The following is a 25,883-nucleotide window of genomic DNA, read 5'->3' as shown; positions in this document are numbered from 1 at the left end:
GCTTATGACATGTCTGTCTGTCAACCAAGGGCTTATTGGGTTTATTTGATCAAAAATCTAATATTTTCACCAGTTTATTTGTACACCTTCTGTCCATATCTGGCAGCCTTCGCCTAATGACAGACATTTACATTGTGCATTGTACAGATTCCTAATTTGTTTGCAATATATGTATGGATTGTATACCAGACAGACAAATTGAGAATGAATTAGATGTAGATACATTTGCAAAGCTCACATGGTGATAAATAACCTTAAAACGATGCATGTGCAGTGTAGTAATTAGAGATGTAATTAGACTCTGTTTGTATTCCTCAATTTATTTTTGCATATATAAAAAAGAACGTAAACAGAACGTTAAAAAGAAGAGAGATGCACGATGTGATTGGTAGTGTAATCGGAATCGGCCATATCAGCCATAAATAGCCTACCATATCGGCATCGGATTGGTCTACTTTGTGTGCTCATCTCATTCAGGACAAGAGTATATTTATTGATTGGTTAAATGCTTTATTAACACTTTGGGCCAAGCCCCTATGGCCCCTATATCGGTCATAATTTCATAATCGGGCACCCCTAGTAGTAATATCTGAAGAAAAAAAGGTTCAGACAGACAGATAGACGGATAGACACATCACACACACACACACACACACACACACACACACACACACACACACACACAGTATATGCATGAATCAGGGTTTGTATTATGAGGAACCATTAGATAGGCAAAATAATCACGTAATAGGCTACTGTATAGGTATTGATTTGATCAATTTGTGCCATTCAAAAAAGAAAGATACAGCAAAATAATAGCTGGACCGAAAACATAATTTTTACAGTCTCATCAATTAAAGCTGCAATCCATAACTTTGATGTCCTCATGTGATTCTCACGCATAAGAGACCAATGTCTAGTGTCTACTGCTCATCCAAGAGGCAGTTGCCAATTGGATCAGGGGAAACTGGTGTCCTGACACCAGTTTCCCACATTTCTCAGGACAAGAGTAGGGAGACCACCTCCAACCACTGCAGATGTATATAGTATACTATATTGTATTGTATTGTAACTATCTTACACATCGGTTAAAAAAAAAAGTTTTATTCATTAGAATAACTTCTGGATTGCAGCTTTAACACTGATGATTTTACTGTACAAGAGGCTTTGTTATATGACGCGACAAGCTGCATTTACAACAGTATATACTGTAGTAGCAGCGTCTACACTCCACTCTGCAGTGTGATCCAGGACTCTGCGTTGTTGGAGTGGATGCTGAACGCCGGGTACACCTGCTCCCTGAACACAGCCTTAAAGGTGTGCAGGTGCTCCCTGCGCCCTTTGATGCTGTGAAACGCCAGCGTCCCGCTCTCATAGTCCAGCGTCACCTCGATCCTCAGCGGCTGATTGGACGTCTCGGGCAGCCCCACGTTGGACGAGGCGTGGCACGCCGTCAGCTTCTTGTTCTTCCACTGCACTCGCCAGGAGACACCGTTGTGTCCCAGGCGACTGTGGTCGCCACGGCGCGGGATCGACTTGTAGCACAGGCCCAGCGACCACATGCTGTTTCCCCCCATCTCCACCACCCACACGTGCTCGCCGCTCGAGAAGCCTTGGCTGCACAGCACCTGGGGCGCGCTGGCAAAGCGCTCCATGTGCACCATGTAGGGCTGCTTGGTGGCGCTGTACTTGACGGTGCGCAGGTCGCTGGAGAGCACCAGGCTGGGGTGAGCCGTGAAGAGGTTGAAGGTGAGCTCCAGGGGGTTGAGCATGACCTGAAGAGAGTCCAGCAGACGAGTCAATTCGGAGTGGAAGTCCTGGGTTCGGAGGCGTCCCTGGAGCCGATTGGTGTTGATGGGGGCCTTCGAGGGGAGCCTGGAATGGACGGTGGCTGTGATGGCTTCTCTGATCTGGGATTCAATCAGCAAGTACCTAGGGAGAAGAGGACAAATATGATTTGCTCGCCTCTGGAATTAAAAACCCATTTTATTTACCAAGCAACTTAAATTTGCACATACAAGCAAATTTACTTGGGTTTACTGCTTTACACATACGGTATACACAGAGTAGAGTACAGTAACAGACCGATACTGGAACTAGACAAAGGTAATTTATTAAAAAGAGAAGTTGAGAAATAGCCTGATTAGGTGGATGCAACCCTAAAGGCTAGAAACGCAAAGGGAATTCCATGGATAGATTGATCCTTGTGAGCCCTGGTGGAAGTCAGGCCTAGAGAGCCATGCAGAAGAACACCAACTGTTCAAGTTCTGTTTATTCACTCATACTGTTGATAAACAATTCAGATACCCTCGGCTGACACTGTACATTAAATCAGTCCCATAGCCACTGTTGATAGTTTGTAGTGTACATAATCCATAGGTGATAGATGTTTGTTCATATTTACTGGTAACAGATTGGATGATAGTCTATTGATTGTGTTATGTAATTTTAAATATATCATTCTCTCATTATTATCTCTTTACTCTTTGTTTGTTAAACAACTTTAAAACGGTGTGCTTTAACCTTAATTTGACCTCAACCGTGCAGAAAAAACAGATATTTTTAAAAACCAACACAGCCTTCTGTTTATAGCAACAACGTACCTGTGTATGAAGAGAAACTTGTCTGGCTCGGAGAGGGCCTGCACGGCACTCTGCTGGGCCTCCAGTAACTGTTGCTGCTGTTCTTCCAGTGCAGACAGACCGTTCACCCAGCTGTCCCTCCGCTGGCCGCGCTCTTCGTCCAACAGTACACTGAGTCGTTCCCTGTATCTGAATAGAAAAATTAGGTACAGTAGAACACAGTCAACACAGTCCTGACTCACACCTTTCGATCTATAGTATACAACATTGATGCATGCTATAAACAAAGGGTTTGTTTACATCTTGCCCCAATGCATTTCCAATGGAAGTCACATGGTTTGACACAACATTTTTGTTGTACGGCTTTCGGCTGTGTTTCGACTGCCCCCTTCCCCCTCATACAACAACAATGTTGTGTCAAACCATGTGACTCCCATTGGAAATGAATTGCGAGCTTGCATCAGTCAATAAGTCTCATGCATCAGCTATACATCAATCTGTTGTGAAGGTGTGAGTCAGGCCTGAGTGGTCATTTAACTCTTTAGTTTATACTAGTGTATAATGTAATCAAATGGACCGGCTCCATTTGGTTACACCGACTCCATCTACAACCCATAATAGGCACTCCCATAACCATTGTTGTGTTGTGTTTGTTGTGTTGTGTTGTGTTGTGTTGTGTTGTGTTGTGTTGTGTTGTGTTGTGTATAATAGCTACCTCTCTGCATTCATATCCTCTCAGACGAAGAAGATTGAAATTAAGGTTACACCTCCTAAACTCAGTGTCATGACCCTTTCAATCTTACAATGATCACCACATTCCATTTACCAAATAATTTTCTGCGATGTGGTGTGATTTGTCAGATACATAATCTGTATCCTACTGACCAGAGTTGCAGGTGAATAATGTTTAGAAACACACTTTAAGGTTATTTCAAAGCATTTCAATTTAACTATAAGTGAAACTCAAAACCACGTACAGTGCTAATTGTGCTAACAGGCCGCACTTGTAAATTAACCTGTGTGGTTATATGAGGGTTGAATTACCTGTCCACCATGGACGCCATGTTGTCCATCAGGGTGACGGCCCTGTTGACCAGTTTGTCCCCCACGGCTTCAGACGAATCCTGGTCAACTGCTGCCTTCTGGAGGAGACTCTCTGTCATCTGCAGCCTGCACAACACCACCTGCAAGCCCAGGCAATGAACCTGTTAATGTACAGTAAGTACATGTGTCTCTCTGTGTGTGTTACTGTATATCATTAAATAATCTACGGAATTACTCCTGGTATAATGGGCCCTGGTCTTCATGGGTAGGAGGATGTACAATTAATATAGTCTACAAACTCTACATCCTACAATATTCTACAAATATTTGGCAAAACATATCACATATAACCACCTACTGTACTCTACACTAGGCCCGCTAGTATAGCAAATGTAACAGCTCACAGTGTTTTGCATTGCCACCCATCGTGAGCTAGATCTAAAATTAACGACAAGGAAATGAACTGCTATCTCTGACCTAAATTCCAGCCTCTCTCATATCTTGTCAACATGCCAGACATTATTTGTTGGTTTTAATAAGACAGGAGGAACATTCCTGTCAGGTTCAGCAGTCATAGGTTGATTTTTAAGACGTGGCAAGATGCATTTGAAACTGGAATATGTTCAAGACAAGCAGGTCTCATTTTGAAACTGGTTTGCCTCACACTCACAGGCAGATTAAATCTAGTAATCGTTCAGGTATTATTTTTCCTTGGGTATTATCATTGTACTACTCTTCAATGCACCCTGTTCCTATCATTACAAATCGCTCAATGCCGATGTTGGCAACTTCAAGTCCATCGAAGTCCAGATTTGTTAGTAGTAAAAGTGGGCTTTAATATTTTTTACATCTGTATTCTGAAAGAAAGTAGGGGCATTAAATAGATCTAACATGTAGAAAGTAACATTCTACTACACATGTAATGTAGGTTATTTCACACCAGATAGCACTGTTGGACCATGATCAGTGATTAATGTTTTGCTCAAACTCTATGAATGGTGATCTTTGGATCAGAAGGTCATATTTATTTTGTCAAAAGGGTGGCATTAAAGCTTACGGTATTTAAATGAATTAAACCCTTTTAAGAAATCTCTATGGAAGAAATATGTTTATACAATATGACTATAGGCCTATCTGCAGTTATTGTGTTCTCCCTAGCTACGGCTTCTTTAGTTTCTTCTTTTTTTTTTTAATTTGTATAATTAATTTTTCTTCCATAGAACAGTGCACTAAATTACCTGGTGACTTATGATGGCAGTGGCACGTCAATGTTGTCAGGTTACAAGGAAGTCATTCCACAGTTATTCATTCCACAGTTACCAGAATCTCAAGTATATGGGACGTTTACCGGATTGCTGATTGTGTAATCATTTATTGGGGGGGGGGGAAACTATACAAAACTGCATTCCCTTCTGTTTTCTTCATTGTACTTTATTGTTAATTGTTTATTATTCTATTGGCTTGTAGGTGGCTTTGGTTGGCTTCTGTCATTTCAAATATGCTTTATAAATAAACTTTGAGTTGAGTTGAGTTGTAAATGTGCCCATATAATCACAACACTTACAATTTGTTGCATGTAATATCGTAATATCGTACATCGTAATTATTTATTTCATGGACTATTTTAATACTAAAAGGTATTTTGAATAAAAGGTAGGTTATTTATCTATTTACATTTTAAAACGTGTTCCCATGGATCACATGCTGGCCAAATTATGCCATGGACAACTAGTAGTCTGTGGACTATTGGTTGGAAACAGTGGGATCAGATGCAAAGACATGGTGCATAGCAAGTGTTACCAAAGCACTAATCTTAGCTCATATCCCCACTCGACAGTAGCGGAAATAGCAGGTCTACAAGCTCACAACCAGTCATGATGTAGTGTACTGCACTAAGCTAAGGTCAAAAATAGCAGCTCTACAAGCTCACAAGTTGTGAGCTTGTAGAGCTGCTATTTTTGCTTTTTGAAATATGTGGAAAAAGGAAAATAAATAGAATATAGGCTACCCAAAATAGGGAAGGCAGGTAGAAAGTGGCTGAGTTTAAATCAATAACAGTACCTTGTTGTGGCTCTCCAGTGCTCGCCTCATCTCGTCCTCGGCCACGTCGAAGGTGAGCACATCGTGATGCTGGTGAGCTCCTTCTATGAAACAAGTAGCACACAGCGACGTCATGTCGCTGGCACAGAAGTACTCCAGGGGCCGTCTGTGGGTGACACAGGCCCTCGTCCCAAGCACCCCCTTGGGCTCCACCATCGAGTGAGTGTGGAAAGACTCCTTCTCGTGGTGCTTCTGGAGATGCCTGTCGCACAAAGACACCTCGCACCGCAGGCAGGTCTTCACCGCTTTGGCGTCCCCGTCGAAGCAGTGGTCACAGGCCACCTCCGGCTGCGCCAGACTCGTCTCGGGGAGACCGTCTGGCATCGGAGGAGGCCCGGCGGCTTGGTAGCCCTCGACGATGCTACGGAGCTTCAAGTTCCTCTGCAGCGTCTCGACGCCGCCATACCCCACGCGACACTCGGGGCAGCATGTCAGGGGATCTTGGTCGCCTCCCTTGGTGAGGGATGCCTGTCGGATGCAGTCCAGGCAGTAATTGTGACCGCATGGGAGAACCACAGGGTCAGAGAAAAGCTGAAGGCAGATGGGACAGCTCAGCTCATATTCTAGCAGCTGCTCTGACATGGTGTTGGGTTGACAGTGGTGCTACGATAGCTCAGTACTGCGACTTCTGTTATTCCTATGCCTCAACAGGTGTCTGCTTTTACTCCCCCTTTGCCATCGCCTTTCTATCTGCCTTCTACGGACTGATAAATCCTTTACCTATATGTGTTTCCTCTGTTTTCAGATGTCACCGTCTGTTCTTTCCAAACAGTCACACCTTCCAGATAAATACAGGTGAATCTGAAACAATAGACCAAGAAATCAACATAGTCATATAGGCTATATCTTCAGACTGCCAGCCAGATTATGGGCCTATATATCCTACTTGCAATCAGAGTTCTCACAACTCATCATGATGCAATGCCTTGAGAATTTGTAGATCTGCAATATTTTTCAGGACCAACAGCATGAGTCATGACAATGTATAAGTTAAGAGTTACTTACTCCTCTGGTGATACGTTGTTACCACAGCAACAAATGTAGATAGGTTGATGATGTCTGCACACACAAATCCAATATAATGGCTTGCAAAAATCAGTGTAGACGTCCAGTCAACAAGATTGTGAGTGAGAAATGGGTCTCTCCTGTGGTCTGAACAAAGCACTCCCCACTGGCAGTGAAAGGTGTGTGTCTAGAAAGGTGAAGGACAGCATTCCGTTGCAACTACTAAGCCCTCCTTCCTTCCTGCGCGGAATTCACACTGATATGGGCTATGGTTTACGGTAAAAATATCCTGCACATGATCATTACTGCCCATATTTCAAATGTTTTTCAAGCAGAACAATGTGATAACAATCTCCCCTGGCGTAGGCCTAGAGAGGGGCTTAACATCCTGAACAATATGATGATGATGATGATGATTGTTTATTTATTTCCGTGTCCTGCACACAATGTGCCCAACCCTCATGGGTTTATAAGACACCATTTCACAATTGCATTTGCAGCATGTTTACATTACATAATTCACGCATTTACAGCATGTTTACATCACATCATTATAATAATAATTGAACACTTAAAAAAAAAAAATCTGCTTTTGAAAGTCGAATCGAAGGGTGTGCAAGTGATATGTTTTTGTAAACAAATACAATGTTAAAATAAAACTCTATGCTCTATATTTAGATGAATAATTGCTGTCTATTGTTTGTTCAGTCTCTCCAGCTCTTGGTAAACACAAAATATAATGTCAGGTCGGGATACCAATTTTTAAACAATCCGGAGAGGAATGTATGTTTATTTTTGTATGATTTCAAATAATGTAAATCTGCAAAGTAACTAGTAGGCTAAATAAAACAGTAAAATAATTGTAGGGGATTAAAAAGTACAATATTTGTCTCTGTGATGTGTTGAGTAGATGCATAACGTAGGCTATGTAAATAAAACAAAATAAATCTACCTCAGTGTGTGTGTGTGCGTGCGTGCGTGCTTGCCTGCATGTGTAATAGCATGCCCTAGGGTAAAAGCACAGTGTTGACTGTACACGCCATGGGGCGAACAGCCATGTCCTCTCTGTCCCAGAAATGGGCGTGTTTGTTTACTACCAGTATTTGAACAATGACTGTGGTGAATGACTGTGGAGAGACACTTAATATAAATGAATGATTGAGGGGTCTAATGAGGGTCCAGTCCCGGCCAATGCAAAAAACAACTTTGCAGTGTTTAATTGCACCACTCAAAAACATAACGGCCAGCAGGTGTCCCTTATTTAAATCTCTGGGAGTTCCGGTAAGAAAGACACTTTCACCCCTGCATATATGGATTAATGTACTGTAACAAATATGTCAAACAATGCATTATTTGTACATCTAAGTTTTCTGTCTTTTTATACATTTACACGTTAAAATACAAACTAAATACATTTAGGCATTTACAGTAGCAGACACTCTTAATCCAGAGCGATTTACATTAAAGCTGCTATAAGCAATAATATGTCAAAATTTGAATTACCTTTTTTTTTCTTTTTTAATTTTTTGTATTCAGACATCCAGCAATGGGTAGAACACTCCCAAAAAATGTTGTCTCTGTGACACATCACAACCTGCATTCAAAGATGTTCCTAGAAGCTTTGTAATACAGTATGTAAGAGGATACTGTGAGGTATATGAGTAAACATAAGAGTAGAGTAAATACATATACAGTAGACAGAGGTGTTGAGGACAGATGCAGCCAGCAACTGATGGAGGATGAGGTGACGATGGGTGTTAGTAGACACAGGATGACTATGTCGGACGTCGTTGACGGGATCTCACCCCTCCTGGACAAGCAAAACATGTTTTATTATCTTCTTTTAAAGCAGGTGTGTGTGTGTGTGTGTGTGTGTGTGTGTGTGTGTGTGTGTGTGTGTGTGGGTGTGTGTGTGTGTGTGTGTGTGTGTGTGTGTGTGTGTGTGTGTGTGCGTGCGTGCGTGCGTGCCTGCATTTTATTTCTAGATGTGTGCATCAGATCTCACTATTTTCTCTTCTCGTGGCGCTGGATTCTTGAGGAACATGCAGAGAGGAGCGAACAATATTTCTACTATTGCAATGGAGGTCATCATCACAGGGAAGCCGAACTTCGCAGCTATGGAGCCTCCGATAGACGGACCTGGAGTTGTGTAGAATACAAACAAGGCAACGTAAGGGACTAAGAGTATAATGATGAACAAGTGAATGTCAGAGACTCCACTATGTTTCTTCCAAAGCCTGAAGGCAATAAGAATAAACATACTGGAGGTGAGCTGGCCTGTCATCTCAAGAGTTTCAACTGTAACTGTTTACCGAGTTACGTATGAGTCATGTATGAATTCATATTTACGTTTGACATTATCCAGCATTTCAGTTTTTAAAAGATGTGAACAGATAGCACGTTGGTGCTGGCTTGAAACATTTCATACCTATAGCATGGCCCATGCAGAAAGCCACATCAGCAATGGCGTATACACTTCCATAAACAGCCACATGACGCAGGTCCACCAAAGTCGCCATTAACGGCATCACACCACCATCCACCATACCTGTTGCAGATCACACAATTTAAACAATCTAATAGCAAAGATTTAGGGCCCGACTCACTAAGCTGTTTACACCCATATTTTGGGTGCAAAGTAATTTGAGGGAGGGCGAGCTCCAAAAGTGGTAATTTGGTATACCACTTTTAAAAGTGGTATATACCACTTTTTTGTAGAATGGTATACCAAAGACCACTTTTGGAGCTCGCCCCTTATGGGTAATTTTCCAAACTCCCCATGTTAGTAGTCTAGATAGAATAAGGCATAATTTCTTAAGTTCTAAAAGTTTTGGTCCCATGCAAGTCTGCATCCGAGCAGACTGGAGAAAATGTTTAAAGTGGAGCGGCCCTCCACAAAATTCACAGACAAAAAATATTATGGGTATAATCGGCACCATTCACTATAAGGGTTTATTTGATTTGTAATTGTTATCTCAATTTTATATGATGCCTTAATTTCAGCATGTGGACAATCTAAAGTGGACTTACCAATGGCAAAACCAGCACCAAGGTTGGGAACAATCAGACCATAGATGTCGCTGGCAAAGGGCATCTGGACCAGTGAATGGAATATAGAAATACTAAACAACCTGTTGTCCAGTGTTTGTAGTTCATCATAATCTCTGAATATGGCCTCATTAAAATACAATAGGAAAATTAACATACAGTAAGCATACAGAAAGTTATATATGGAGGAATGGTTGTGGTTGCGGTTGCTTTAAATGATAAAATCCATTGTCAAATCTGGTTGCCTTTCCACAAATACAAATTACACATATGATCCAGTAGTATATTCAAGAACTTCTCCAGACTGCCCTCGAGTTGAGCGAGCCTTTCCCTTGAAGTCTTAATCATACTCACACAGATTAGGCTCAGCCCTTCCAACACCATCCCAATCACAGCACACAGCCACCTGAGAGAGAAAGAGAGAGAGACGAGAGAGAGAGAGAGAGAGAGAGAGAGAGAGAGAGAGAGAGAGAGAGAGAGAGAGAGAGAGAGGAGGGGGGGGGGGGGGGGGGGGGCTGCCTTAATAGGAATTAAGTCCTCAAGAGAAAGCAAATTCATTCTGTGGACTCTGTACTGCCCTAGGCTAGTTTGGGAATTGTATATGTTGTTTTAATCATCCTAGGAATTGTATTCCTGAAAGAAATGGTGTCTTTGAGAATTCAATATGGCATGTCTGACAACAACAAACAGAAAAAGTCTAAACTCATGTAGAACTCCAGCAGAACCAGATAGCAAGGCCAGAGAGAGAGAGAGAGAGAGAGAGAGAGAGAGAGAGAGAGAGAGAGAGAGAGAGAGAGAGAGAAGATAGAGGAGCTAAGGAGATTGGTTCAAGGGGGGGGGGGGGGAAGAGTAATATTACTAATATCCCTCCGTACCTCCCCATCTTGTGTGCCAATGAGCCGAATATGTATGTTCCAATAAAGTAGGAGATGGATGCAGGCAAGAAGACAACACCTGTGAGACAAACACAGCAAGACAGCGGGACTGTGTTATTGAAGCGTGTGTGTTTATGCTTTGTGTATGCATGCATGTGCGTGCGTGTGTATAATTGTATTATTACACTACACTTGTGAGGGCTAAATGTCCCCACAAGTATAGTGGAATTTGACATTTTTCGTCCTCACAATTAGGAGAAATGCTTGTTATTAAGAGAAGATTGGAGGAATGGGGTTGCCTAGTTGGGCGCCAGTGTTGTGCACCAAAACTAGCAAATCTACAATCTCACAATGCGCCGCAGCATGATGCATTGTGAGTTTGTACTGTAGATTCTAATCTACAGTATATAAGGCTATTCTCTGCCATGCAAAATAATGGCAAAACAAATGTGTAAAAATGACGTTTAGATTAGGATGACAAATGGCCAACAGAAGCTTCTCAAAAGTATATACTATACTATAATATAGTATATATTATACTTCTGCGTTGCTTTTACAAGCTCACCAGTGTCCCAAGCTTGTAGATCTCCTTTTTCCGGTGAATATGCCATTAGTGTATAGAGCGAAACAGGATGGGGCCTAGTATAGAGCATTGGGGTACTCCAGTCAAATAAATAAATTTAAATGGTTAAAGGATAATACATTTTATATGTGCGTACTGTATGTATTTCAGCATATTTGCATAAATACCCAGCTGCCACTTTCTGCTGCACATGGTCTCCATCATCCACATAGGTAAGTTGGTTTCCATCATGGCGATGGACATGTTTGCAAAACAAATTGAACCTGGTGATGAGAAAGAGGACATGTCGACCCTTGGTAAGTATATGTAACCTGGTTGGGTATATAATATGTGTAATAATTTTGGTTTCATGTTTACTGTTTAAAAAAGAAAGAAAAAATAAATGTATACCTACCATGTATTTATCTGTAATGTTTTATTTTACTTACTTGAAGGAATTGTGTGTGTGTGTGTGTGTGTGTGTGTGTGTGTGTGTGTGTGTGTGTGTGTGTGTGTGAGTGATTGAGTGAGTAGATTGGGCACATGTGTGGGGCATTGAGTACTGTAATTAGGAGAGAGAGCAAAGCAGCACAGAGGGACAGAGTGAAGAGGAGAAATTAATGTAACACAAAACGTTGTTTTATAAGTCTTGACCAGATTAGTGAAAAAGTATACTGTTGGTTTGAGTTGCAAGTGTTGGACTGGTTGATGCCATGGACAGTGATTTCAACAAGGAGTAAGGACGTTTTCCAGCTTCACAGTGAGACTGCATATGTATGCTGTTCGCATGCTAGTTGGACAGTGTATCATGATAGTGGGAGGAGGAGGTAGCCTGTTTAGCTAAAGCAGTCAACTCCTAAGCTACTAGCTAAACCTTCCTGAAGACGTCGCCTGAAGCAAGACATCCCAGATAGCGGCTTGAGCTACCAGGCAACGCTCTAACCTTCCTCTGGCAACGTTACGTGGGACCTGCCCCTCATCTCTTCTGACAGACTCTGCCCAGCTAAGTCCATTGTTCACCGTCCACCTGCATGTGTAGGCCGCACATGCATCAAAGACAGTGCTGAGTGCTCTCATAACAACAACACCACCACCATTCTCCTGAACTGTAAGTTGCCCTTTGACTCACAAGAGTGAAGACACAGGCCTGCAACGGGGGTTTTGAGTACTTTTATTTTGTTTATTTTTACATGCCGGCTTAGATAGTTCATGTGTTAAAGGTTAGCCTATAAGGTTTTGTAATGTGAATACACAAGTTATCTGAAATGGTATTGTAAAGTGCATTTGCTGAGTGAAACTGAGTATCATCTACTGTACCAGTGAGAACATTATTCTGTTTTTTATTTTAGGATCACTTTATTTGAATTAATATTTTTAGGTAAAATTATAAAAGACATCTGGTTGTTTTTTCTATTTGCTTAGATAAGGATTTAATAATAAGGTGTGCAGGTTTAAAAGGGTTTAAGCTAAAAAGGTTAAAAACAAGTGATTTCATGGTAATTAGTTAAGGGAACTCAAGTTTATATTTAAAAGTGGGGCTACATATATTCTCTGTTTTAGTACTTTTGTGCTTTACAACCTCCCACCCACCTCCCATTTCTCTTTCTCTCATGCAGTCTCATCCATCCACGTATCCATTAGAGCCCTGCAAGCCTGTCGGGACTCAGGACCCACGCTGGCCAAGACTGCTGTAGAGTGCATTGCTGAAATATGGCGTAAGTAGCAGGATTTTGAATGATGTTGACGCTTAACAAATCTGTTTACATTCTCAGTGTATGAAACAAGTGTTGTGATTGGCTGGAAAATATCGTAACCGGGGGGAAATACATCTGACAGATCTTCCAGCCCAAGACTTCCGGTTATGCGCTCTTTGCCTTAGGTTGTGACCAGGCTTTTCTCTTCGCAGATGAGTAAGAGTGTGAACGAGGCTAGTCGGGACCCGACCAGGTCGCGGCCCGGCCCGTTTCTGTAGGCCTACCTGACCAATGGGCCCAGGCTCACGTGCCGTCACCGGACTTTCACCCACACTGGACACACATGGGCTCTGTGAGTGCATGTGTGGTGGAAGCAGGGAAAATGTTGTAGTTCAGTCTTCTTTCACTTTCTCCCTACCCCAAGGTTGGTGCCCTGTGCTGCAGCACCTAAAGCCCAGCAAATCAATCATAGGCTTATTTGTCTTATTTGTCACTGGACAAAACACCCAGGACCCTTTTCCACCAAAAGAACTTCGGTTCAGAACCAGTGCCGTTCCGAACCTTGGTGCTTTTTGCGAACCGGTCGGGAACAGGCTGCATTTCCACCAGATTGAACCCCGGTTCATTTGGTGGCGCTATTATACATAAACACAAAATGTTGAAATGGAGAAGGATCCGTCATGCCCGCAGACGCCCCGAGGGCGTTGCACAACACAAACCGATGTAAACAGTATCCACGAGGTTGTGATGTCAGGGTTACAAGTTATTATAACGCCCCGCAAGTCTCAGCTGGATTCTGGATCGCGATGCATCCGTATACGTTTGGATCGTTTCATGTTTGCGTTGGCAATTAATGTAAACGTATTTTTGTTCAAAGATATCGCATCGAATATCTGTTGCGTGTGTCACTGTGTCTGCGTCCTCCCAAGTTCCAACCCACTGACAAGTTCCAACCCACTGACAAGTTCCAACCTACTGACACACCCACTTATATCGTCTCGGTTCACAAAGCGCTGCGTGCAATTACAAAGCTGAACCACCGTTTTGTGGTTCACATTGGGAACGAACGTTTATGGTTCGGAACCAACTAATATTCAGTGGAAACACTCTGAACTGGTTCAATATTTGGCGGGAAGAAAGAACCGAACCGGTTCAACCCCGGTGGAAAAGGGGCCCCACAGTGAAATGGATTTGAGTAAATGTCAATTGTCAATGTAGCTTTAGATTCAGTTTCATTAGTTTCTTACCAGCTGCAACTAGAATATATGGATCCTTCAAAAGTGTTAACAGTGGTGTCCCCTCTTTCTGGCTCTGTATAGAGAAACAAACGCAATACATTAAAATTGGTAGAATCAGATTGAATTTGATCAAGAAGATCATTCTAGATTTGACTTTCCTCTCATTAAATATCACAGACCGGTGTCCCATGCAGGCACCCTAATTCTGTTCCCTCTATCTAATCTCTTATAGGTGTAGACATAATCTAGATAGGTTATACAATCTCATGTTAGGCCTTAGAAGGAAACTAAATGAAGCCTCATGGATATCAGAGGAGACATGGAAGAAAAAAGAGAAGAAAAAAAAGATTTTGACAGTTAACCTGTTAAGTCAGAAAGAATGAAGCCAAGCCAAGCTGCAAAAGTCATGCAGTACACTAGAAAAAGAGGTAAAGAAGAGGGCCAGAGCAAATAGGAAAGCAAATAGAAAATATTGCACAGGAAGCTGAAACAGCAGCTTCAAAAGGATATGGGCCCACTCTATAGGCCAGGTTGACTATGCAGTTTATGCTCATACTTTGAGCATACCGTGATTTCTGACCATGTCCACATTACAATTCTATTATTTTTTTTGGCCGTAAGTAAGTAACTACGTCCATTAGCCTGAAAATTAAGGCCCAGCCCCACCAGGGCCCTAACTGGCCTGCAAAGGGTCGTCTTACTTACCTGTACCTCTGTGGTACTGACGCGCTGTTAGCTTGATCATCATGTTAGTTTCCGGTTACCATTTTAAATGGCCGGAGATGTTGTACTACACAGCGAAACCGGACTAAACGCTTGGAACATAACGAGTCCCCGTGACTGTGAGGCAAAAATGAGCTACAGCCATGATATGGACAAATGAACCCATTCCGCCACCTTTGGTGAATGACGTATGGAAAATACACACTCATTTACTCACTTTATTTACACCTGGGTGTAAATTTCCTTTGTGAATCTGTCCCTATAAGCTTACAAAGACAATGGCCACAAATAAGAGGTATGGTGTTGCACATGCTCAGATGCCCTCTAGGCAGCACACAGAAGCCTGTGAACATATACATTTTGTGCATAGATGTGCCTCAGACAGTAAGAGAGCCTACTGTCCAGCAGTCCAAATATTATTAAATTACAGAATGGTAGACCTGAGGCCTACCATACCAGGCCTACCATTGCGTGGCAGTGTGGCACATCTATACCTCTTGACTTACACCATGTGTCCTTTGGGAAACCGGGCCAATGACCAATGGATTCCGGTCAACTGACACCCCAACCCTAGATCAGAACAGAGAAGTGGTGACAAAAGAGGAAAAACTAAACTAAAAGAATACTTTCAGAGGGTACTTAAAGAGATGACCCACAAATGGAGGCAAATATCACACCAGTGGTAGAAATGTTGGACATGGAAACCAAGCCATCAAATGTTGAGGAGGTAAGGAAGAGAAGGTATGAAGGCATTGAAAAGTGGAAAGGCACCAGGCATAGATCAGGTGACTTCAGGTCCATCCGGAAATGCTGAAAGTAGAGGAACACCTAACTTAACCATCCTTACTGAAGTTCTTGGAGATGTCTGGACTTCAGAAGGAACACCACTCTCCTGGAAAACAGGCCTCATCGTTAAAATACTAAAGAAGGGAGATCTGTCCAATTGCAACAACTGGAGGGGATTATGTTGTGATTGATTTTTCACCCAGACAACTATATATTTGTAATTTGGCCTCTGCACCATACTCCCTGCTGTTAGCGCATGCGCGCTGCCGTTCACTTCCCCGTTTACGGCTCAGAAAGAAAGGCTCGTATCTCCTAATCTAGACCAGATGGATATACTAAGCTCTTCATTTCTGACTTCAACATGCCTCTCGTTTAAAATATGAATGCGAGGGATTATCGAGCAACTTTATCGTAATCATAGCGAGGTAAGCAAGCAACATTATTTCTCCCGGTTTTTGTACGGAACAAAGGGGGGACTTTCTTGCGGCACCCCAAGTTGCTATTTTGAAATAAATCACAAGGCTGATACATCACTATGCTTTATACTAAACAATCTTCACACCGTTTATCTGCTTCAACACAGTTGTTGCATCAGATTAGGATCAGTATTCAATAACTAACTGTAACAACCAACTACAAAAACATTGTTAATTCATATAATATCACATGTATACCCTTTAACCACATTAACCCTACTGTCCCTATTCTGAGCACAATAGGATATCTACAAACTTGCCTCTGGCTTCTTCTTGTTCAGTTGAAAGGCAAAGAGCTGGAGAGCTGTATGGACATAATAATTTAGAATTACACTAATCAATTCAGCACACAGCATACTGTGTATATGTCGTTGCTGTCGGGAGGAAACCACCTAACTAATTTTTTGCGTAAATCAATGCTATTGAACACCCTCTATACGTCTGTGTGTTGGTTAAAACAATATATTGAACCAATGAAAAGTATTAAAAAGCGAGTTCCGACAAAACCTCTCAACTCCATTGGATTTTCCATTTCCTGAAACATTTACATTTTGGTGTAAGGTGGTTTCTCCCGACAGAAGAGATATTGTGTGTGTGTGTGTGTGTGTGTGTGTGTGTGTGTGTGTGTGTGTGTGTGTGTGTGTGTGTGTGTGTGTGTGTGTGTGTGTGTGTGTGTGTGTGTGTGTGTGTGTGTGTGTGTGTGTGTGTGTGTGTGTGTGTGTGTGTGTGTGTGTGTGTGTGTGTGTGTGTGTACTTGGAAGTATAACAAACTTGGGGTATCGCTGTAGATTTGTCATACTGATATTCGGAAGCCTGGGCCATGTGCATAAACTGACCATGAGTGGCCTGAATAGCTGGCATGACAAAAAGCAAAGCCAAACAACTTGCCAAATACTGTTCTGTTCCGGCTGTTATAGGCAGTTTGTCTGTGTGGAGAAGGAGGTGCCATGTGTATCCTTAAGTGAACATGAACTGTCAACCCCGTTATATTAGTTTCCTTGTAAAATTAATTGTAATTTGTGGATTCAAATAAAGAAATCGTAAGATAAACCTTCAGAAGATAAACCTTCAGAAGAAGGGATCGCACATTCTTGACCCGCACCTCCCACATTGCGGTCTTTATGTGCATGAGCCACAAGTCCTGTCATTTCAATTATTAGTTTTTTCATCAACAGCAATACTGCTTTAAAGAATGTAACTCTACCTCCATCAAACACTGCCAGAGCTGCCAGAATGAAGAATGGTGCGGTCATCCCCACAATTTCATACATCACACTACCGAATGGTGGGCCAACTGTGGGGAACAGTCAATGATAGAGTTAAATGGTCAAAGTACAATCAATGGCTTTTTTAAGTACTGTGTATGCACGCACGCAAGCACACACACACCCATAAAAGACACACGCAAGAGACACTTGTGCCCATTATCTTCTGTGTTGCACGGCTTGCAATGTATTTCCAATGGGATTCACGTGGTTTGATGACAACCTTGTTGCATGGGGGGGAGGAGGGCAGCCTTGCAAAAAGATTGTGTCATCAAACCACGTGACTCCCATTGGAAATGCATTGTGAGCCGTGAGACACACAGAAGACAAGTGTTTCTTGCGTGTGTCTTATATGTGAATGAGGCCTAATAAGTGTCCATTTGGTTTTATTCTACCCACCTAGCACTCCCAATGCCAGGCCTGACATGGCGATCCCAATGGCATGTCCTCTCTCATCATCATCTGTGTACACACTGGCCACTAGTCCCATCCCTGCGTCACAGTCAAAACATTAACAAGTTAACTGCCACCGGGTGGTGATAGAGGGTAGTTAGCTGCGCCAGCCAGAATAGGGAAGATGTGTTGGATGTTTTCACATCCAGGTTCCTCGCTTGCAGAGTCGCAGACCTCCATTGTAAGAAATGGCTTGTGTTGGCAGTAGCTCACGATGTTTATGTTTATTGTTTTGCCTAGCAACCGGGTCGGTGTAAAAAGTTGATTTTCAGCTAGACAGTTTAATATTGATAAAGTTCAAGTACATTAATTGTGGAATATTCCGTCAAAGGCAGCAAATTACTGCATATTAACATACAGAACCTGTTTCTATTTAAAGGGATGCATTATTTTTTTTAACCCTAATTTTATCATCTACTCAGGCTTATCTGAACACCCCATTGATATTCATTTTAGCTGCCCCGCCCCAATTGTAACTCTAAACTCCATTTTAACCACGTTAGATTCATCGAAAACACCTGTCCTTTTTTCTGGTGACTGATATTGTCCTAATACGCGAGAGGGCTGTGTTTTTTTTATTATGGTTTTCATTTATTTTTTACATTTCTTTCTGGAAAGGCTAGCCCGCAGGAGACAAAAAAATCCAAAAACATCCAATCCAAAGACAATTTCTTTGGCAACTTTGTTGCTTCTCAAGTATGCATATTGGATATCACATGCATGGAAACATGACAATAAAATAAACAAACCAAACTCTTACCAGCCACAGAAGAGCAGGAAGAACCCAAACCTTGGATAGCTCTGGCCACAAACATCATAGCGTAGCTCGATGAGAAGGCGAACACTTGAGGGCAGCAAGAAAATTAGAAATTCAGACAAAGTGGGAATTTCAATTATGATTTTTTTTTTTTTTGTATTTTTGAGATTGTGTGGTTAGGTTTGAGGGTAGGCTGTAACTTACTGATGGTTGAGAGGAACATTATACAAAAGCCAATAAATAAAGGGATCTGGTACCCTATTCTGGAAGGACAGAGACAGATCATTCATAAATGTAGTGCTGTAACCATTTTCATTTAGTAAATTGCATAGTTGGGAGAAAAGCAGCACACATAAAGACACCCCATTCTCCTCAATTTCATTAAACAAAAGATCTGGGACCTTTACCATTTTGGTTTGAAACTTGGCACAGGGACTGCCAGAATATCTGCTCTTGTTTTTGGTCATAGCATTTATAATGATTGGTTAAGGTAATAAAATAAATTATTTTTCAAAATGTAAAGGATAGATGGGCACTGGATATATGGTGTAAACCTAAAGCTCTGCACATACTGTGAGATAAAACATGTATCTATGATACAGAAAACTACGTACTGAATAATCTGTCAAAAAATAAACGATCCTTATGTGCCCAAATTAGAGCTGGCATAGTTGGTCTGCATATTGAGATGGGTAGATATGTAGGCAGTGGCACGGTTGAGGAGGATAGATTATGTAGTCTGTGTGATCTAGGAAATTGAATATGAAATGCATTTTGTTTTTTATTGTCCAGTCTACAACTCTATTAGGGAGAGACTTTTTAAGATAATCACGAATGTATATGGTTGGAGGACTTCGAGAAACTGAAACGCCTATTTCAAAAGTACACCTTTTCATTTGCCTCATTCCTTGAAAAGGCCTGGTCAAGGAGGAGGGCCATTTACATGTAAATGGCCTTGTTTCATTTTTTTCATATACTATTCAATACTGTACAAATATGTATATTTAATAATGCATTATGGAATATGAACAGGAAGGACTGTAATGTCAGTTGTTTTCAATGTACTTTGTTAAATGTGTCATATAATCCCATATGGGATGGGCCAAAGTGGCACGACACAAAAATAAATATTGCATTCATTAATTCGTTCGTTCATTCATTCATTCATTCATTGATTTCAGTCCCACACAGACGCATGCACACACATAGACTCATGCAGACATGAGGTACATTAATTCATAAAACTTTTGTACACTCTGGGCTGCCAGTTGAACTCTGACATCATTTGCACTCAAATATTGTGCAAATAAATGTCACTGAAGTACATGATGAATCCTGTTTATCCTGTTTTCCGTTACAGACAGTGTACCATAAAAATGTGCAAACTGCTTGAATTGCATCCTCAAAGTTTGATTATGAATTACTGCACTTGTTGCTATGTCATTGAGATGTCATAAGAACATCTATTTTCACACACGCACGGCACACACACACACACACACACACACACACACACACACACACACACACACACACACACACACACACACACACACACACTTTCAACACCTTTCAACACCTTACTCCCTGAAGTTTAAGAATGTGTTGATAAACACAACAGTCATGGGAACCCAGCCACACGAGTCACCCACCTGTTTGTGAGTGGTCCAATGACTGGATTGATTATCAGTTGTACGGTGGCCTTGGAGGCGAACAGTAGTCCAATTTTGACATGGTCATTGCTATGGCTTGATTTGAGACAGGAGTTGTTCTGAGGCACCAGAGGTGCTGTCGGTCTGACTGTTGTTACGTTGAGGAGGGTGTTGTTGTGCACTTGAGTCACTGGGTGATTAAATGTGGCCATGTAGACTGGGATGATGGGTACTGGTGGGGCAAAAGACACAGGTAGACTGGGATGATGGGTACTGGTGGGGCAAAATACAGACTGGGATGATGGGTACTGGTGGGGCAAAAGACACAGGAAGACTGGGATGATGGGTACTGGTGGGGCAAAAGACACAGACTGGGATGATGGGTACTGGTGGGGCAAAAGACACAGACTGGGATGATGGGTACTGGTGGGGCAAAAGATACAGGAAGACTGGGATGATGGGTACTGGTGGGGCAAAATACAGACTGGGATGATGGGTACTGGTGGGGCAAAAGATACAGGAAGACTGGGATGATGGGTACTGGTGGGGCAAAAGACACAGACTGGGATGATGGGTACTGGTGGGGAAAAAGACACAGACTGGGATGATGGGTACTGGTGGGGCAAAAGACACAGACTGGGATGATGGGTACTGGTGGGGCAAAAGATACAGGAAGACTGGGATGATGGGTACTGGTGGGGCAAAAGACACAGACTGGGATGATGGGTACTGGTGGGGAAAAAGACACAGGAAGATTGAAATGTGACAGAACCTCCGGCTGATTGTCACTGGTAGCCTAGTATAAAGGTATCCAAAATGTAATTATTATGCATTTAGAGTTTGATTAAGGAGCCAAAACAAAATTTGGGACTAATAATTGTTATTGAGATAAACCAGTAGTTTTCAACCAGTGGTCCTTGGGGGGGCTCCAGGTGGTCCCCAGCTAAATGATGGGGAGTTGGTAACCAACTGGACCTTTATTAGATCTTTAACTCTTGAGAGTGTAAAATGAAACCAAATTGATGGGTCCATTTGGTTTCATTTTACACTCTCAATATTTAAACATCTGCTTTACTTAATTTGCAAGAGGTTTGAGACAATTAGAGAATGTAGTCACATCAATACAGCATGGAATCTTATCCAACGGTAAAATATTCAAAGTTTTGAGTGTGGTGGTCCGTGGCTCATAATGCCAAATAAATAATGGGCCTTGCTATAAAAAGGGTTGAAAACCACTGAGATAAACTAATCGAGTGGTTTTACTCAGTATTGTTGGAGATTATAGCCAAACCAAAACAAACCTGGGGTGCAGTGCAGCTAAAGTTCTCTTTGGAACTCACTCCCAGCTCACGTCAAAGCCGTCCCCAAATTCTGAATTATCTCTTTAAAAGGCTAAAAATGAAGCAAAGATAACATTAAAATGAAAGGCAACTTCACCCATTTTCCACTATAATTAGTCCTCACTAAGGCTCATGATAAAAATTAAAAAAGAATCTACTCTGTCTGTGTCTCAGTCATAGCTGGGCTGTGGACATATTATTTAAATTTTTTGCAATAACGTTTTTTAATAGCTTGTATTCTCAGTCGATGATACGGTCACTATTGGTTTCTGAACTGTCAAAAGCCCTCCTCTGAGACACAAAATAGAGGATCTATTATGAAGATAGGTTGGAAATGGCTGAAGATCTCCTTTAATAAAGTTATTATTTTTGTTAGTTGTCTTGCAAAGAGACTTTGAGCACCAAGAAAAGTGCTATATAAATTGGATGTATTATTATTATTATGCTTATAGCTACTCTTCTGGGGGTTGCAATACTGAAGATCCTCATCATAAATCGGCAAAAAAAAGAAAACAGCAGTTAGGCATTCCCAATCGAATCCGATTTCACCAAGAAATACCGGTGGCGGCAGAGCTATAGCTTTTGTTTTCAAAGGATAATGCTGCATGTGCTCAAGAACCTGGCAATACCTTTTCCAAAGATGGATAAACGTTGAACATTTAACAATCTTTGTTAAACAAAGATTGTTCAGTATTAGACACTGTTTAGTATTAGGCTAGCCATGGTTCACATGACACTCGTACATGACTGTTTCAGGGCTAGTATTAGACCAAATCTACTTAAAATAAATGGCAGGATGTTACTGTTATTTTACGGTGAATAGGTTACTAAATTGGCAACCTTTTTGCCAGACCGCTTTTGACTTAGCCTATCTCTTGATCTTGCCTGCAATCATCATCTCTCATCTCAATCATGTCTGAATTTGACAAATATTAGAACATCATACCTTGTCTGCCGTTTATATAGGCCTAATACATAGTACACGTGCTGGGCTCTTAGAAAAATGGTAACAGGTGTGAGTGACCGTGTGAATGAGGAGTTGTTGCACCTACCCACTACTGACAGAAGCATATTATCCAGGAGCAGGGCGATGAAGACGATTAACAAAGTGAGTTTCCTCGACTGCCTCTCTTCTCCGAGCCAAGTTATCAAGTTTTTTAATCTGGCCATATTCCAATCCTCAATGGAGCGAGCGAAATATATAATCGCTCAGCTGGGAAATACAAGTGCGTGTTGTGCGCCTGCAGAGAGGAGAGTGGATGGGCACTTAACTGTAAAATGTTGCATACCGGTATATTAGCCTACAGTATATTATAGGCTACAACAATTGAAGCCTCATATTAACATGACAGGCTATGTAAACAAGTCTTACAGTAGTGCCTTTTCTGGTTTTACCCTCGTAGCAGTTCTTTATTTACCTTAGCACTGGTCCATATATTGAGAGCTTTGTAGGTGGTGAGCAGGATTTTGTATAATGAATTCTTTGTTTGACGGGGAGCCAGTGTAGGTCGTGGAGGACAGGTGTGTCGACCATTCTGGACACTCGGACATGAAGGGCAAAGGAAAGGAAAGGTACTATGTTTACCCAGGGTAACTGGACTAAGCTCAAGAACTTGTTTACAGCCAGGCCCTGCTCATAGAACATTTCATGGTAGGGGTTCAATGCCTTGTCCAAGTGCACTTCAGCGGTGGTAATTTTAATGTGCCGGTCCAGGGATACGAACTAGCGACCTTCCGATATCAAGACCGCTCCGCAAACCGTTCGGCCACCGCTGCCTCTTACTGACTCTAGTGAGCAAATCTAGTGAGCAAATTTAAGACGATCTCTTCAAAATAAGAGTACCCTAGTCTAGAGTATTGAAAAAAAGTTTAATTTGCACATTAAAACTACAAATTAAGCATTTAAATGATGCTATAAGACACATTATGTTTCTGTGTAAACATAAGTTATTAAATCATTATAATAATAATAAAGTTATCTAAATGGATAAATGCTATTCACTGGAGTGCATGGACTTTATAAAGTGGACACTGGACAAAAGACGGCTCCGCGAGGCAACTGTTGGGACATATGCACGCGTTCAGGGAGATGTCCTCTACCACACCCCACTCTCCGCTAAGTGGGAGAAGTGTAAAATTCACAGCAGCAGACCTTCTACTGGGGTCAATGGTCAAAAAGGGACCGTTTCCAGACCCAGAGTGGACACTGCAGGACAAAAGACGTCCCAACAGTGGGGACCAGTAGAAGGTCTGCTGCTGTGAATTTTACACTTCTCCCACTTAGCGGAGAGTGGGGTGTGGTAGAGGACATCTCCCTGAACGCGTGCATATGTCCCAACCGTTGCTTCGCGGAGCCGTCTTTTGTCCAGTGTCCACTCTGGGTCTGGAAACGGCACTTTTTTGACCGTTGACCCCAGTAGAAGGTCGGCTGCTGTGAAATTTGTCTTAAATTTGCTAGCTCTCAAACAGGAAGTTCTAAATTTGCTCACTAGACAGAGCCGACATGAAGCCTGTTTTATACTGTTGCTTGCTGACAATATAATAATATATAGGATCTACAGGCTTGGCTTGAGCACCTACCCTTCCAATGGCGCCATCTTGTGTTGTGGTTAGTCTCCTACAACTTAAAGGGTCAGGACCCCGCCCCCCCTTCATCATTTATTTGATCAGACCAAAACACCACATGTATGAAATCTGGTAGCATCACACACTACAGGAATCTAAATATCTAAATATAAATAATCGAATTACTATATATCAAAAAGAATTGAGGGGCGCTAGCCCCTTCTATGCCTTCCACTCGCCAGACCAACACGCAACCTGTCGTGCCAATAGGGCTGAGCCCGATTGGCAGGGCTGTTGCGGGCTGGGTCTTGGCTGGGGGCTACAATCACCCCCCCAGTCTATGAAGCGTGTCCTCATGCTTCTCACTTCTCGCCATGGACCGCCGCACATGGTCCGTGGTGAGACACACGCCAGGTTGTATAGCATTACACGGAAGTGGGGATTGAACCGGCCTCCCACTCACCAGACCAACGCACAACCTGTCATACCAATAGGGCTGAGCTGAGCCCGATTGGCAGGGCTGTTGCGGGCTGGGTCTTGGCTGGGGACTACACCAGCAAGGTGGTAACTAGGTGCAAATCCACTGTAGACATGTTATGAGCTACTTCCTGTTTTGAATTTGCACATAACTGCAGGAGGTTGCTTTACTGATAACGAGCACTTCCAAACTCTGACACACTGTGTTTTTGCTGACCTGTATAGCGCTGTTAATGTGCCTGTATTGAGTAGGTACTGTAACCTGCTGTTCTGCCAAGTCAAGTTCCTGACTAGATATCCCTTGTCGTGGAATCATTGCACCAACTCGCCTCCAACACCACACAGAGTGAGTTCGTAGTAGAAAAGTAAGTCCACGCTTAACAAAACTGAAGAAACTGATGAAGGTTAAAAGAAACTGATTAGTTAGTTTGTTACACGGAATCAAGTAGCTGCAATAATTTCACAGTTACAGTACCACTACCAGACACGCTTTACTGCATGACTTATATTTATAGAACTCTTGCTCACAATTTTACTTTGGACACATATGGGTCAGTCAGGCATATTGTAATCTCTCAAATCATGATCAGATATTTTTAACCTCAGCTGGGTGCCTCCATTGATGTGGCTGCTGGTATAAGTCCCCAGAACATGATCACCCAGTAACAGGCTGTCATTAAAGCCAAAGTGCTAAACCATTAGCTAACATGGTAGCATGTGGAAGCACTCAAGGCTACTCCCCTCTGAAGACCACCAAACCGCCATGGAGAACAGCAATTACATCGACAGAGATAATCAAAGTGAAGTGAAGGGAAGCAGTGAAGCATCTTTTGAGATTGTATGCACAATAATCAAGTCAAATGTATCAAATGTATCAAATCTGCTTTCTACCATCTGTATTAGTGAAACTGTAGCATATTTATTTTCAGGTGGTTGTATATTAACCCTTTCAGATCATCTATCTTGAGCATCTTGCACCAAACATCCACCGAACATTTCCCACAAAAATAGGGTTATGAGATTTCATTATTTTCTCCAAGATCATACATGTGGTCATCACACCAGTTGTCAATATTTGCCAAAATTATTTACCAAAATTATTTGCCCCCCAAAATTATTTGCCAAAATTATTTGCCAAAATTATTTGCCAAAATTAATTTGGCCAAAATTAATTTGGCCAAAATTAATTTGCCAAAATATGGACACAAATAATAATCAAAAGTACAGATCCTGAACACACC

The 25,883-nt window shown here is 42.0% G+C and overlaps 2 protein-coding genes across 2 annotated transcripts; both read right to left on the bottom strand.

Annotated features, from left to right (window-relative positions):
• Positions 1 to 352: 352 nt before the first annotated feature.
• On the bottom strand, positions 353 to 6,904 carry LOC308315437 (E3 ubiquitin/ISG15 ligase TRIM25). Its single transcript, XM_080763404.1, has 5 exons — positions 6,732 to 6,904; positions 5,688 to 6,527; positions 3,627 to 3,766; positions 2,604 to 2,771; positions 353 to 1,932 (listed from the first exon to the last, which is right to left on the bottom strand). The coding sequence occupies exons 2-5, from the start codon at positions 6,306 to 6,308 to the stop codon at positions 1,224 to 1,226; spliced, it is 1,638 nt and encodes a 545-aa protein (XP_080619530.1). The 5' UTR covers positions 6,309 to 6,527; positions 6,732 to 6,904; the 3' UTR covers positions 353 to 1,223.
• A 1,808-nt stretch (positions 6,905 to 8,712) lies between these two features.
• LOC308315968 (synaptic vesicular amine transporter-like) lies at positions 8,713 to 22,770 on the bottom strand (the record flags this gene model as incomplete). The annotated part of the gene is made up of 15 exons (XM_080764245.1): positions 8,713 to 8,870; positions 9,160 to 9,279; positions 9,762 to 9,825; positions 10,134 to 10,185; positions 10,655 to 10,733; positions 11,405 to 11,500; positions 14,158 to 14,221; positions 16,394 to 16,437; positions 17,338 to 17,427; positions 17,798 to 17,890; positions 18,612 to 18,695; positions 18,813 to 18,871; positions 20,261 to 20,609; positions 20,761 to 20,952; positions 22,653 to 22,770. The coding sequence occupies 15 exons, from the start codon at positions 22,768 to 22,770 to the stop codon at positions 8,713 to 8,715; spliced, it is 1,662 nt and encodes a 553-aa protein (XP_080620371.1).
• Positions 22,771 to 25,883: the final 3,113 nt, after the last annotated feature.

The sequence above is a fragment of the Protomyctophum bolini genome (genome assembly GCF_963924005.1).
Source record: "Protomyctophum bolini genome assembly, chromosome: 5".
Lineage (NCBI taxonomy): Eukaryota > Metazoa > Chordata > Actinopteri > Myctophiformes > Myctophidae > Protomyctophum > Protomyctophum bolini.
The sequence above is the reverse complement of the archived record's forward strand: the minus strand, read 5'-3'. Positions and strand labels throughout refer to the sequence as shown.

What these genes read in the sequence shown, in the direction of transcription:
- LOC308315437 (XM_080763404.1), bottom strand. Translation starts at nt 6,308, where the DNA reads ATGTCAGAGCAGCTGCTAGAATATGAGCTGAGCTGTCCCATCTGCCTT. An exon ending in CACTGGAGAGCCACAACAAG is followed by an intron (nt 3,767 to 5,687) that starts GTACTGTTATTG and finishes CTGGGCTTGCAG; the next exon opens with GTGGTGTTGTGCAGGCTGCA. An exon ending in AAGTTTCTCTTCATACACAG is followed by an intron (nt 1,933 to 2,603) that starts GTACGTTGTTGC and finishes TCTTCTCCCTAG; the next exon opens with GTACTTGCTGATTGAATCCC.